At 53.8% G+C, this 15,148-nt stretch overlaps 1 protein-coding gene across 1 annotated transcript in view; it reads right to left on the reverse strand.

Moving 5' to 3' along the window:
• SLCO2A1 (solute carrier organic anion transporter family member 2A1) overlaps positions 1–7,276 on the reverse strand; it is a gene marked incomplete at its 5' end in the record, with an annotated part of 75,864 nt that extends 68,588 nt beyond the window's left edge. The window contains one exon of the mRNA XM_079704772.1: positions 7,181–7,276. Coding sequence (XP_079560898.1) covers positions 7,181–7,276 — 96 coding nt within the window. The remainder of the gene's footprint in view (positions 1–7,180) is intronic.
• Between the last annotated feature and the right edge of the window lie 7,872 nt (positions 7,277–15,148).

The raw sequence follows: 15,148 nt of genomic DNA on the forward strand, positions 1-15,148 counted from the left end.
GATGGAGCACCCTTCAGAACATAAATAGGTATGGTTGATGTTTGGGTAAACAAAATAAAACTTGTCATCAGGACTCTCAGGTTCCTACAGGACTTGGTGCACACTAAATGACAAAGAAAGGGTTAGTTTGCCCATATTTATAGAGGCAGCAGTCAGCCCTGTGGGGGTCAGTGCCAATGCTGACCAGACTGAGAGTCCCACGGGTCACAAGTCCTGGGGTTACTGCGCCGGCTGGTGCCTTCTCCCCAAGCCACATCCTCCATAGCATCTCCACCCAACAAGGCAACGAGGCTGGGAAGACAGTTCTGGGAGAGGACTGCTCACTGGATAGGATCATCCCATCCATCCAGTCCACAGTGTAGTCTGAGACTCCTGGCCTTGGGTTCATCCTTCACCCCGATCAAATTTAATCCATCCCAGGGAATCAAGGTCCACGAAACCAAGAGAGCTGGGATTGATCGCAGACAACCCAGCCAGCCGCACCCTCCTCTTTTGCCAGGTTTCAGAGCAGGTCTCCCGGCAAAGCTCAGACCCAGCTGGCCTTGCTCCTGGTCTCATCTCCATCAGCAACTCAGCATGAGATGGGAATCTGAGAACCTGAAAGGACCTCAGAGATCACTGAGCTCAGGCCCCAAGGTTCACGGACGAAAGAATCCAGAACTGAGAGGCATTCTGGGGCCGTGGGAAGAAAGGGGCTGGGAGTGAGATGACCCTGGTGGGAATTCCTGCTTTGCCATTGACTGGATATGTGGTCTTGGATGTGCCTCGATTTCAAGTATGAAATGGAGATGCTGATACCTCCCTTGCAGGGCTGTCATTACGAATAGAAAAAGCTTAAGAACATAGACTGAAAAATCAAATTCAAGGGAAAAGACAACCATTCAGCTAAGGCCAGAAGAAAAGCTGGAAACACGTAAATATGTAAGATCTCATCCACCTACTAAAAGCAAGCTTTAAATCTGTCCTTAAATCTTCCTAAAAGGCAAAGTAGAAGAGAAACTGAATGGGTTATAAGGTTTGGTAATCATTCTATTGCAGAATGAAAATCAAGTTTTACCTGATATCAAGACTTGCTGTTTAGCTACAGTAATCAAGACATTGTGGTACTGGCAGAGAGATATACACATACATCAATGAAACATGATAGAAAACCCAGAATGGACCCACCCAAGTATGGCCAACTGATCTTCAACAAAGATACAAAGGCAATTCAATAGAGAAAGGAGAGTCTTGTCAACAAATGGTGCAGAAACAGTTGCATAACCACAGGCAAAACAAGGAACCTTGACCTAAACCTCACATCTCTACAAAAATTAACTCAAAATGGATCATAGATTTCAATGTAAAATTATAAAACTTTTAGAAGAAAACAGAGGATTTCTCCTTTAGGAGTTAGGATTTGGTGAAGAGTTTTTAGACATGACACTAAAAGCAGTATCCAGAAAATTAAAAATTGATAAATTGGACTTTATCACAATCAAAACCTTTTTCTCTGTGAAAGATTCTGTTAAGAGGATGAAAACATAAGCTATAGACTGGGAGAAAATATTTGCAAACCACATGCCCAACAAAGGACGTGTATCTCACATATATAAAGAACTCTCAAAACAACAATTTAAAAATCCAATAAGAAAATGGAGGGACATCCCTGGTGGCGCAGTGGTTAAGAATCTGCCTGCCAGTGCAGGGGACATGGGTTCGATCCCTCGTCTGGGAAGAACCCACATGCCATGGAGCAACTAAGCCCGTGAGCCACAGTAACTGAGCCCGCATGCCACAACTACTGAAGCACGCACGCCTAGAGCCCATGCTCCGCAACAAAAGAAGCCATCGCAAGGAGAAACCTGCGCCCCGCAACGAAGAATAGCCCCAGCTCGCTGCAACTAGAGAAAGCCTTAGTGTAGCAACAAAGACCCAATGCAGCCAAAAATAATAAAAAGAAGGAAGAAAGAAAGAGAGAGGGAAAGAGAAAAAGGAAAAGAAAAATGGACAAAATATATGAACAGATATTTCAGTGAAGAGCATATACACATGGCAAGTGAGCATATGAAAAGACGTTTAACATCACCAGCCATTAGGGAAAGGCAAATTAAGACCATGATGAGATCTCACTACACACCAATTCGAATAGCTAAAATACTCTACTTCCAGTTCCCTGAGACCTTGCACAGGCCACCTCCCCTCCTGGGCCCATTTCTTCATCTGGAGGAGGTTCCTGCTGGTGTTTACATTCTATTGTTGCATAAAAATGGGGTCCTCCGGTTTATTTTCAGCAGGGGCAGTGCCTCTCTGTAGGGGTGGAATTCTTAAAAAAAAAAAAAAAAGGATAGCTAAAATAAAAAGCAGTAACAATACCAAATGCTGGCCAGGATGTAGAGAAACTGAATTTCTCATACCTTGCTGGTGCAAATGTAAAATGTTATGGCCACTCTGGAAAAGAGTTTGGCAGTTTCTTTTAAAAGTCAACGTGCAACTACCACGTGACCTAGCAAATGCACTCCTGGGCATTTACCCCAGAGAAATGAGAGTTTATCTCCACACAAAAACCTATACATGATCGTTCATAGCAGCTTTATTTGTAATAGCCGCAAACAGGAAACAACCCGAAGGTCCTTCAGTAGGTGAATGGTTGGACAAATCACGATACATCCATGCCATGGAATAGTACTCAGCAATAAAAAGGAACAAACTATTGATACATGGAACAGCTTGGGTCGATCTCAAGGGCATTATGCTTAATGAAAAAAGCCAGTCTCAAAAGGTCACACATATATTGCATGACTCCATTTATATAATGTTCTCAAAATGACAAAATTACAGCGCTAGAGAACATATCAGGGATAGGAGTCGGAAGGAGACCTTTGTGGAGATGGGATAGTTCTGTCTTGAAGCAGTGGGGTGGTGGCTCCCTGAATCTGTACACACGATCGAATGGCCTGGAACTACACTCACACATCATGGCAATGTCCATTTCCTGCTTTTGGTATTACACTATAATTATGTAAGATGAAATCCTTGGGAGGAACTGGGTAAACACAGGACCTCTCAGCACTGTTTTTCCTGTGCATCTATAATTATTTCAAAATAAATCCCTCTGCCACTTGTTCTGTGGCAGCACAGGTCACGAATTCATCACCAGGAGACGCGAGGAAAGCTAGGAAGGGCTTTGAGCATAGTTACAGGAGGAAAGGGTCTAAGTGACCTTTGACCCCCACCCCACCCATTCCCATAGTTCTCCCTCCCCACCCCCCAAACCATCCCCCAAAACTGCCTCCCCAACACACACACACACACAAGCAGGGCAAGGTGGGCCTCTCAGGGGACAGACACCCTGGAGATCATAATATATGCTGTCCCCAGTGTCAGAGAAATACACCCTGGGGTGGCAGGAGCATATCTTAATCCACCAGGTTGATGAAGGAATTCTTTGGCCCAGGGGGTTCTCTTCAGAGTGTCTCCCCAAGCATGGATTGCAGGTTGCTGGGATGTAGCACTTTCCTCTGGAAATTGAGAAGTTAAGCCCAAGCTGCTGCCCCATGACTGGGGGGGTCAGAGGCCTCAGGACGTTATGGACACAGGCCAGGACAAAGCACCTCTCCCTCATTCAGGGGCCTCCCTCCCAGGTGACAGGTGACAGGTCACCAGAGCCACCCAGGCCGAGCTGTGACATTCATCTGTCCCTTTCTTCCCACTGTTCCTCCCCAGCCTTCCGTCCCCACTGACTGGATATCCATTATTTCCCTACACTGGGGCCCTGGGTGTGTTTAAGTTCCCAAAATTTGGGCAGCAATTACCAATCGACCACTCCTTCTATAAGACAACCTCAGTTTGGCCCCAAAAGTTTCATTTTCAGAAGAAACAGATCTCTTTGAGGCTGCCAGGATAAGTTAGCCAAAAAGCTCCCTGCTAACTCCCCCACCCCTGCCCCATAATTGTTGAATGAACCTGTTTTTAATTTAGAGCTTTGGAGTTCTGGATGCCGAACTGCTCCCTCTACCAATGACGGGCGAGCAGGTCCTCTAGTTCTTAAGAATGCTGTAACCCAGAGGCGATTGAGACTGTCTCTAGATCAAACACAACTGTACTGACTCCTGCAGAAGGGAGTACCAAAAACTCAGCCTGAGCCTGAGAGTCACTAGGCTCGAGATGAGATCAGGAGGAATGAAAGGGTCTGAGCCTGTTAGTACTTAGGCGGATCTGTGCTGCAGCCATGGCAGTGGCCCCTGGTCACGGCTGGGATGTGTGTGTCACCAGGGCCTGGAGAAAGCCCTGACCGCTCGGAACAAGCACATGTGAGGAATCTCCACGCGCTGACGCTGAGCTGACCAGTGCCGTGCGACAGAGAGGGCCAGGCGCACAGGGGTTGGGGTTCTGACCTGGAGGCTCACGCTCCTGGTTCCTCTCCACTCCACCCTTTCTGGCTATGTGTCCAAGCCCAAAGGACCAGCCTCACTCAGCCTTGTTTTCCTCATCATTAATGGGGACGGTAACAGCATCCAGTTGACAGAGCTGTAATGAGGACTGCATATGGGTAAGGTATTTCCATAGTTCCCAGTAAATTCAGACAGATCTGTTGCTGTTTGCTACTATTGCTATTTTTAGATATTATTATTAACTGTAGTTTTTCTTAACTATTAACTATGTCTCATAGAATGAGGCGTAATTGGTGGAATATTCGATCCTAAATGACGTTTGAATTCACAGTCTTGTTTGTTGAGGCGAGAACTGACCTCACAATGATGCCAATCCCAGAAAGCCCAGTGTGGTTTACAAAGCCATTTCCTCTGCCTCGTTCCACATAATCCTTACGAAGGCCTCCTCCACCCTGCCTCCGGGAGGAGGGAATTGTTCGTATTACCCAGTTTTTTTTCACATAAGGACTCCCGAGGCTCAGGAATGCTTCCCTGTGTTACCTAGTTAGGAAGGGGATGGCGTGGGGCTTGGATCTGAGTCCCCTGGCTTCGTCTCCTTTCCCTAAACCGTATGGTATGTGGCATTTTGCAGGAATGTCATAAAGCCTATTGGTTAGCCTGTCCCAACAACGAGGAACCTAGAAAACTGACGGGTCCTCAGGTTGGGTGTCCTGTGTTCCTCCCATGTCACACAAGTCACGACATGTGCAGTCCATACCCCCCTGGGAGGGTGCGTGGCAGCCACCAAACCTCTCATTGGGAGAAGGAAATCTCTCATCAAATAGCAAAGCCCCCAGAAGCCAGCCCTACCCCCGGGAAGAAACGACTTCAGGGAGTTTAACTAATGGAATTCCAGCCCCCAGATGTGCCTTGAGATATCCAATCTCCTCCTGGTTTCAGGCGGATAAGTGAAGCTAAGGGGAAGTTGCTCCTAAACTCTGGTCTTAGAATTACTATGGATCCACGGAGGCAAAGATTAAAGGAATCTGGTTTTTAGAGTTCAGAAGGACTCTTAACTGGTATGAGCCTTCCGGAGGCCAACTGGCCCGGGCCCAGGCCTCAGGCATGTGTGGCTAAATCATCAGCACGTGATAAATCATCTTAGTTTTATAGATCTTCAAAGAAACTGCTGCCATAAACTCATTTATTTTAGGGACTCAGGGCGGGTCTAAATGGATCAATCTCGTTTGGGGTTACCCTCGATGTCAGCCGTCCCTCATGCTCCCAGCCCTACGGGTGGTGAAAACAGAGAGAGTTGCCCCCACCCTGGCTCCCTCCTGGGCCTCTCTCTTTTCAGACCACCCAACCGTTGCCCCTGCCCTTTCCTCCCAATTCCTAATTTATAGACCCCAAGTTTTCCACAATTCTCTGCTGAAACTTCTCTAAACTCCTTTAAATGATGGAAGCCAAACCACACACAGTGTTCTCATCAGGGTCTGGCCAAAGGTGAGGAGATTTGAGGATTATTTTAAACTATCTCAAAATTTCTATGTCTTATTTATGTCCAACCATGGAATCAAGTCAACCTTTATTTAGTGTGGTGTGGGGAAAGAGCAGAAGCAGGAGTGGGGAGCCCAGCTCTACTGCTAACAATATGAGTAAGTACATAGATGGGCTCCACTGTGACCTCCAGATCCTTTTCTGTTGGACACCCATAACTGGTCCACAGAGACCCCCATCCTCCATTTGTATGTTCTGGGTTCCCCTTAATTGTGCCACTGGAGGCATTACCTAGCCCCATCTGATTGTGTGATTGCCAGAAACAACCTCTCTGCACCATAATTCCCACCCTGACCCCAAGGAGCCGTGACCTGGGCTTTACAACCTCCCACATCCTCACCACAGGAGGTGCATTTCCTCAGTTGCTTCTGCAGTGCCAGAAGAGGCAAAAAAGCCCGAGTGTGGATTCAACCATTCCAGTCCTCTTGGACCTGTGAGGGGCTGGAAAGCATTCCTGACCCCCTGGGGAGGAAAGCGTCCTCGCCACACTACTGTCTACACCCCTTCACCTACTCCCCATAACTTGCCAGGCACCTGCCTAGACTTTACGGAATAGACTGCGAAAGCCGCTGCTTTCCTGGGGCCAGTTCCGGACCAGGAAAGCTGGTCCAAGAGCTGCAGCGTTGGTTGCCAGCCTCGGGGGAATTCTCAGCATTGCAGGCAGCAGCCCGTTCAGGTAGCAGAGCTCACGCGCTGCCGCCCTTGGGGCAGACGAAAGCCTAGCGGAGACGAGCCCCTCTGCCAGCCACCCAGGATGAGATGGGCTCTGATCTTCACCTCAGAGGGACCCCAGCCTGTCCCCTACAAGGCGCCAGACACGGGCAACTCCAAGCCCACTCCCTTAACGAAGTAACTGCCCACAGGAGCCCAAAAAGGTGCCCCGGGGATGTTCTTTTTCAAAGAACAGAACAATTCCCTCGGCTAGTGCCAGGACTATCTGAATAGAGTTGGCCCAATAAGCAAGTACTTTCATCGCCCTGTTTCCTACCCTGACGAGGGCGTGTGAGCACGCGCGCGAGCACATACTCGCGCAAACACATGCACACACGCACACACGCCCAGCACGCGCTTCTCTGGCCAGGTGCCCCCTCGCCGGCGGCGCGGGGCCCGCGGGGATGCGCCCCGGAGCGTGACACCGACGGATGGACGGCGGGGGAGGGAGCCCGCCCCCCCAGCGTCTCCCGAGCGCCCGCAGCACCGACGCCGGGACCCCGCCGAAGGTGCGCCCGGCGCGGCTCGGGCCAGGACGTCCCGGGTTCTCCGCTCACCTTAACGTTGCTGAAGATAGAGCGGGGACAGCGGCCGGCTCGGCCCGCAGAGGCGCCGCTGCCCTGGCGCGCGCCGGGCTCGGGTAGGAGCCCCATGGTGGCTGCAGCGCGGGGCCCGGGGCGGGAGGCCGGGCGAGCGGGGCCGGGACGCCTGGGCTGCGGCGGGCGGCCGGCGAGTGGCGGGTGCGGCGTTGGTGGCCGGAGGAGGCACGCGGCGCGGTCGGAGGAGACTGAGCGCGAGGGTGCGCGCCCAGAAGTTTTATAAGTGGCCGCCGCCGCCACCGCCGATGATGAAACGCGCGCTCCCTCCTCCCTCTTTCCCTCGGGTGTCAAAGGCGCTGCGAGCCCCCGCCCCGCCGCCGCCCCCTCAGACAGGTGTGACGCGGTGGCCGGCTGCGCTTGACCTCGTTCCGGCCGGAGTTGTCTCCGTGCCCGCAGCCCTGCAGGGACCCGCGAGGCTCGACCGCCCCGGGAGAAGGTCCCGCCCGCTGGAGGGTGGGGGCGGGAGGGGGCGGGAGGTGGCGGGCCCCGGGAGGGGGAGGTCTGAGGGAGGGGGCGGGAGGCTGCGGAGTGGGGGGGCGCCCGGGGCACTGACGGGGAGGGGTGAACGCCGCGGGCCCGCAGTCTGCAGGGGCCCCGAGACGGGATCGGCAGGGCTGCGGGGGCCGGAGGAGACTGGCGGAGGAGCGAGGGGCGCCGGGGGGGGCCAGCGGGAGCCGGGGGCGTCGGAGAGGCGCCGACGCTTGTGAAGGGCAGCGGAGCCTCCGCGCCCCTCCCGACGCGCTCAGGGAGGTTTACGGAGTCGGTCTCTGCTTGTTTGCACTCGCCGAAACCCTGGGCTCTCAGTTCCGCCGATGGCTCGGAGACTTGCCGAGGCTCTGTTTGCGTCCAAGGACTGACTTATATTTAAACTGCTCTTTGCGCTGCAGAGGGGCCTGGTAACAAAGGTGGAGAGGTGGGGGCCGCCCCGGGCTGGGCCTGGACTCTCTGGACGGGAGCCAAGGTAAACTGGAGGTGCTGTCCAGTGTCAGCATGGCTGCGCCTGGCCTGGAGTGTTGAGGGGAGGCGGGGAGGTCGTGGACAAATGGGATGCACCCACTGATCTCCTTGGCAGGGCTGGAATAGAACAAACGCTTACTTGTTTTCCCCCCAAGATCTTTTCCACCAGCAGAGGTAGTGCAGAAAAGAGAAAGAAGGTGACACTTTCGCGATAAGGGTAAGAAGGGTCTGCCCAAAGCAGCTGCAGTAAGGAATCCAGTTCTGGGAGTATTTTTCTAACTCCCTAATTCCTGTAGTTCTCTGCAGAACCAACCTCTTCAAGCCCCCACCCTCACATCCCCCCCTCCCAGCTATTCCCAGGAAAAGATGCCCCTCAACTCCCAGGAAGATTCGGCTAAGACAGGGGCCACAGGACAGATGGACCATGTAGGTTTCTTACTTCTACCCAAGGCCTGATGCCTTTCTGGGCCTGGTCTGGGCTGTCCGATGTCCAGGGGCTTCTCCTTTCTACCTGTGGCCCGGGACCCTGGACACAGCAACACACAGTGCTGGAGCAAAAGCCATTGGACAGTGGGTGGCCTTGGGCCACTTTACTCACCCACAGATCGAGGGGCATCTGAGAGGCTTTCCAGAGCCCTGCAGCAGCCCCAGATCCAGAGTAGGCATGAAACTCTGGTCACCAGTAAGCCGTCTTAGAGAACTTGCAACACGAGAACGGCCTTCCCCCCAGAGCGCTCAATGTGCGCTGGGCGCTGGGCTGTAGCAGCCATGATGGACTGCACCAGGCATTCTGCTGGCACCCCCAGGCACAATGCCACAGAACCCCAGCATTAGCCCAACAGTTATCAGCACTGTCACAATCTGGATTTTACAGGTGATGATGAGGTCAACCAAAAAGAGTGACTGGAAGTCATACACCTAGTAAGCGATGAAGCTGGAACCGGAACCCTGCTTTCCTGACTCCAAAGCCCAGACTTGCAGCACTATGCCCTTTGAAAAGCTATCTATCCCAGCAGCCTCATTTCACAAGTGAAACCAAGCAGAGACCAGAGAAGGCCCAGGCCAAGGTCATGGTCACATTAGGGCCGCCATGACTGGAGCCTCTTCCTCAAACCTTGAGTGAGTCCTTGCCATGGTCCTCTGATAGAATCCTAGGCAGGGTCAGCCTCTCCAGCCCTCACCTTGTCCTGATCCATTAATCTTGCCTCTGCCCACTGTCAGGACTAGCATCATCTTTAAAGAAAAGGTCTATTCAGAAATGCCCACAGATGGTTATCTGCCATCATCTGCCTTTTCTATGGTGGAGTGCAGCTAAATGTAATGGAGACCCAGCTGAAGTTGGGGCCTCAATGAGATTTATTTGTCTTTCATAATAAGAAGCCACTAGTAGGTAGTCCAGGGGTCATGACCTAGGTCCCTTCAAGATTCCTTAGTGTGTGACTCCCGTTCTTATGGTTGGCTCATCGTCACAAGATGGCTGCTCCACCGCCAGCCTCCTCTCCTAATTCCAGGGAGGAAGTGGAAGACAGAAAACAGGAAGGGGCCATGAGCACATCAGGGAAGCAAATCTCTCCTGTGCACGCTCAGCTACCTTTCCTTAAGGCTTGCTGGCCCAAAGTGGGTCACATGGTCACCCATTAGAAGGCGGCTAAGAATTCTAGTTAATACTCTAGCTGCTTCCTTTCAGTGTCTACACATAGGGTAACCCATTTCCCTCAAAGAACACCCCCAGGGTCTGTTTCTAAGACTCTTCCCAGATCCTCTGATTTCAGCAAATACTTCTCAGCACTAGAAAAACAAAGCACAAGGACAGTTCCTTGTGAACTCTATGAACTCAGGGTGGGGAGTGAGGAGAGAAAGCATCAGTGTGACATAGGAAGAGAGCTGTTGTGCACATCTGCTATGGGAACACAGAAGAGGGGTCCTAACTCATCCTGGGGCAGCAGGAAAGCTTCCTGGAGGAGGTGACTTTCAAGCTGAGCCCTAGGGACTGCCAGGATTGGGAGGATTAAGGTGAAGGAAGGTAAATCTGCTCCATGATTTGAGTCTGTCTGGAGCATGAGACCTGGGGACAGTGGGAAGGTGTGCGGTGAAGAGGCTGGGACACGAGCGGCATGCAGTGAAGTGTAGGTCTTATCCCCAACGTAATGGAGAGCCTTTAAAGTCTTCTGAACAGGGGGCGACGTGGGCTCTTTGGCATTTTACATGGGCCTGTCTGGCAGCGGGGTCAGAGTGCAGTGGGGCAGTCTAGAAGGCATCTCAGGAGCTCTGCGGGGATGACGCCCAGGGTCTGACTTGGGCAACCTGCATCAGTGACACCAACTACTGGCAGAGGGGACCAGAGGGGGCAGCAGCAACTGGGGGAATGCAATGAGTCCTCCTCGGTTCCTTTTGAGTTCCGACTGCCTGGAGCACATGCAGGCAAGGCGGCCAGCAGGCAGACTGGTACAGGGATCCAGTGCTCAGGGCGGACGCTGAGCTAGAGACTGTGGCCTGGACATCCGCATGGAGGCAGTGGGTAAGCCTCAAGAAAGGATGAGTCTCCTGGTGAGAATGTGTTGGAGAAGTAGGTCCAGGACCAGCCACAGCAACATCCAGGTCGCGCAGGGGATGGAGCCAGCAATGGAGACAGAGGGGAAGAGTCCAGCATGGAGGGAAGTAAACCCGGGAGTGCATGTCCACATGTTGATATAGCCCCGGGGTAGTGTTTCGAGGAGGAGGAGGTCAGGAGCATGCCTAGGACGGTGAGGAGGGAGGATAAGACCCAAGGGTGGCCATCGGGCTGGCTATAGGCTGGCACCGAGGACCTTGGCAAGTGTTTCTGGTGAGTGATGTGAGCAGAAGCCAGAAGACGTGGGCTGAGGAGGAGCTGGAAGGGAGAAAGTGCAAACGGAGGCCGGCCAGAACTTGCCCCAGGGGTGCAGAGGGAAGAAGAAAGATAAAGGAGCTGAGCAGCTTCTCATCTCAGCCCTGAAACCTCCTGCTTCCTCTCCGCTTCAAACTGGAGCAGTTACATGTCTCGCCTCCAGGCGTTTGCTCATGCTGTTCCTCCTGCCCTGCTGCCTGCCTCAGAGCACTTGGTTTCTACCCTTCAAGGGCAGCTCCTGTTACTGCCTATTCTGGGCCCCCATAAAAACAGTAGAACCTGTCACATACAGTATCCCCTGTCACCCAGGAAACTAGAGGTCATTATGCCCATTTCACAGATGAATAAACTGAGGCTCGGGGCTCTTCCCCAACACATACCATGTGTTCCTGCCTTTATTTTCACAGGTTCCAGTGGAGACAATACATGTGTTGCTGAGGGCACAGACCCCAAAGTCAGACATAGATGCCACTACCCTTCACAAGCTGCGTTACCTTAGTTGGCCTGCTTAACCTCTCAGCTTCTCTGTGCCCATCCTGGGGCTGATATAAGTGTGTGAGGTGGTGCCGAGAGTTCCTGGTGCTGGTGTGGGAGCTGCCGGTGCCTGGTGGTTGGTGGGATTGTTGGTGTTCTCTTCCTCCAAGTCAGCTGTGAGCTCCTTGAGACAAAGGTTCTGTGCTCATTCTCTTTGCGTCCCCCATTTGGCCAAGCATATCCCGTTGCTTTAAAATGTTTATTTAATGGAATTGAGCTGAAATGAAGTCCAAAAAGACCCAGTGACTGGGAAAGACCTCATTGCTCCTGAGGCCTCCAAGCCCTCGCTGTCTGTCAACCCCCTACTGCCTGCATTCCAGGCCCCTCCCTTCTGCCCCCTGGAGGCCTCCCTCATCAGCCTTGTAGTCACTGGAGGCTGGCCAGGGGCCCCTTGGTGTGTTTATCAGTCCCCAAGCCACACCCAACACTCCTGCAGCCACTAATGGAGGTCTGTTGACAATTTGGACTCCACTACCATCTTGCCTTATCTCTGCCCACCTAGCTCCTTGTGTGCCAAGCTGGTGCCCAACGACCACCCCACCACCAAGGTGGAGGGCACCCCTGCAGCCGAGTACTCCACCACTGTGTCAGTGTCACTGGTGGGGAGGCCCGGTCCCCTGTGAGCCGCCCTGGCCACTAGTTTATAGTTTTATTGGACAGACATGCAGTGTTGACAGTCCTTGCCCCGTGCTGGCACAATGCTGATTCATTTAATCCTCAAAACAGCCCAATAAGAGGGATTACTTTTATTAGTGCCATTTTATAGTTGGAGAAACTAAGGCACAGAGAGGTTAGAATAACTTGCTCAAGTCTACACAGCTAGGAGGTGGCAGAGCCGGGATTCCAACCCCGGCCTCGCGGTGTAGAGTCCCAGCTCCTGGGGGCCCCCGCTCGCAGCGTTCGGGCAGGACAAGTGTGGTCCCCCAGCGGATGGACCTCCAGGGGTCTGCAGCCACCGTGGGCCTCACCCATCCCTGCCCCCTCAGAGCCTCCGCTGCCAGCAGCACACCCAGCCCAGACTGCTCTCCCTGAGGGGGGGTCCGAGCACGGCCCGGGGCCTCCGGGACCCGTCTGGGTCCGGCTCTGAGGGCCCTCCAGTCCTCTGCCCTCCACCTGGCGCCGTCCCTCCTGCAGCACCTGCTGTGCGCCATTCTCTCGGCCGCTGGGCCCCTCCCGGGGTTGACCTAGCTCCCCACTGCCCACGAGAAAATGCAGCAACAAGAGGAAGGGGCTGGGGTCCCGTTCCTGGGACCCCAGCTGCGTCGCATGTCACCTGGGGTGCACCAGTGCTCGCCCGGGGTGGGACACACAGAAGGGGTATTTGCTTTCTTCCAGGAAGGGCTTCTCAAGGCCTGGGTGTCCTGGTCCAGCTCTAGGTCTCACCCAGTGCGGGTCACTCACTGCTATGGCCGGAGATGCAGCAGGCGCAGGAAAAAGAGAGACCACAACAGGGCTGGCCCCGCACCCCTCCCTGTGAGCCAGCCAGGCCCCATCCTCTGTGCTCCATCAAGCCGAGTTCAGGTTGTCCCCCAGCGGTGTTATCATAGCCCGTCCTCCGGCGTGATCACCAGCCAGCCTCCCTGCAGGGCTCGGACTCCACCTCGACTTCCTGATCCTGCTGGGGTCATACCACACACTGTCTGCGAGCATCGACGGTGTCCTTGGCCCTTTGAGGGCCCGGGGCCTGTGGATCCTGTCCTTTGGATGTTACCAAGTAACCAGAGAACCAATGCTTCGTCTCTCTGCCACGACGCTTGTTTTTGAACTGTTTGTTACTCTTTACATTCTAGTCTTTCAAAAGTGATTTAACTGTGTTTGAACTTTGCTCCACCCATCATCCCACACCACTGTTAACACTTCACTCGGGTTTCTGTTTTTCCCGTTTCTTTCCAATAAGCATGTTTTTACTTAGAAAAATCACAGTATAGCATTTAGCTCTTACTTTTTACAATAAGCATTTTTCCACGTGGAGAGGGGCTTGTCGCCATCCCTTTGAACGGCTGAGTGGGCAACCAGGAGTTATTTAAGCCCTCCGCTGTTGTTGAATGTTGGGGGTGTCTCTAACTTTTGTCTTTTACACACAGGGACTTGATGGATAACTTTTTGCAGAAAGCTCTTTGCCTTTGGACTGCTGGCCAGAAGTGCAATTCAAAGACCTCCAGATAGTTTCCTCTGTGATGTTCCAGATCGTTCCTCCTGCTGCAGTTCTACCCCTTAGGTCTTGTCTCCTCACCAGGCACACCCCTCCTGGCCCCTGTAGAGGAAAGCCAGCACCCCAGGGGAATGGCCTGACTTGCTACTGTAAAGTCCACCCAGGCCCTGGGAACCTCCTGGGGTCTTTCTTGTCTCCAGTAGCCCAGACAAAGCCCTGGAACTCAGAGAGCCAACTCAGGGCTGATCCACAGATGCCAGGCGGTGTGGCTGCCTTGATCTGACACCCTGTCCCCCATCCCCAGTTCTGGAGAAGGAACTGTAGGCACCTTGTGTGGGCACCTTCCCGGAGAGAGCTGATTCCTCACCTGTATAGTCAAGGCATTGGGCTCCATGGTCCAAAGAGGGACCTCTTGTTCTCCCAGCTCTGTCAGCTTACTGGCTGTATCACATAAGAAAAGTAGCTCAACCTGTCTGTGCAGCACTCGCCTCTCCGAGCTGCGTGGGGAGTGAGCAGCTCCATGGTGGTCACCGTTGTTACCACTGTGGTTTTCTCCTAAGCCAGCAGTGCTCCCTCCCAGGCCCTGATGCCTCCTCAGTTGTTCCCTGCTTTCTCCTTCGGAGGCTTCCTTTCTCCAGAGACGTCTCCCCAGAGGCTTCTGCTCAGTGGAGCCCGGGAGACACTTAATCCAGCCCCCTCTGTGGAAGCTGAGCCTGGGGCGGGGGTGCTGTCACCTGTCACCCCAGGCCAGAGGCGGTTGAAGGCATGAGGGGCCCAAGCCTGCCCATCCCTGAGGAAGCTTAACTGGAGCCCCATCCTCCCCTGATGCTGGGGATGGAGTTGGGGGTCCAGGAGGGGAACTGCAGGATTAGGCCTCCTCCCAGGCCCCTCACCTCTGTCCTCCCCGAGGTGTCCCCTCTGTGTGCACTGGGAGAGGCCAGGCGTCCCAGTCCCAGCCCTGGAATTCCACACCCTCGCCTGGGAGCCCAAGGCCTGGGCTCTGTCGTGGCTGCACTGTGTGCGCGCGTGCGCGCACACACACACACACACACACACACACGTGTTTCCTGCTCAGAGGTGCCCCTCCGCTCCTCACCCTGCCCTCTCCTCGAACCTTCACACCTGTCCACAACAGGGTCACCCCACAGAAGCCCCAACGAGGGCACGCGCTGCGCACCTTCTCCATCTCCTAAAGTTCCCACGTGGCCTGGACGACGTCCCTCTGGGGCACCTGGATCCCGCTCTGCTTCCTGTCTGCTGGGCTCTGGGTCGAGGTCGGGCCTCGTGCCCCCGCTGGTCCCGCCTCGCTTCTGGAAGGAACTCGCTCTTTCGTCAGTCTTGCTTCTTTCCCCATATCTCCTCCTCCTGTGTTTATCCAGGTCTGTGGCCTCCTCACCAGAAGGGAAAGGCCTCCAGC

This window comes from Hyperoodon ampullatus (assembly GCF_949752795.1).
Source record: "Hyperoodon ampullatus genome assembly, chromosome: 5".
NCBI lineage: Eukaryota > Metazoa > Chordata > Mammalia > Artiodactyla > Ziphiidae > Hyperoodon > Hyperoodon ampullatus.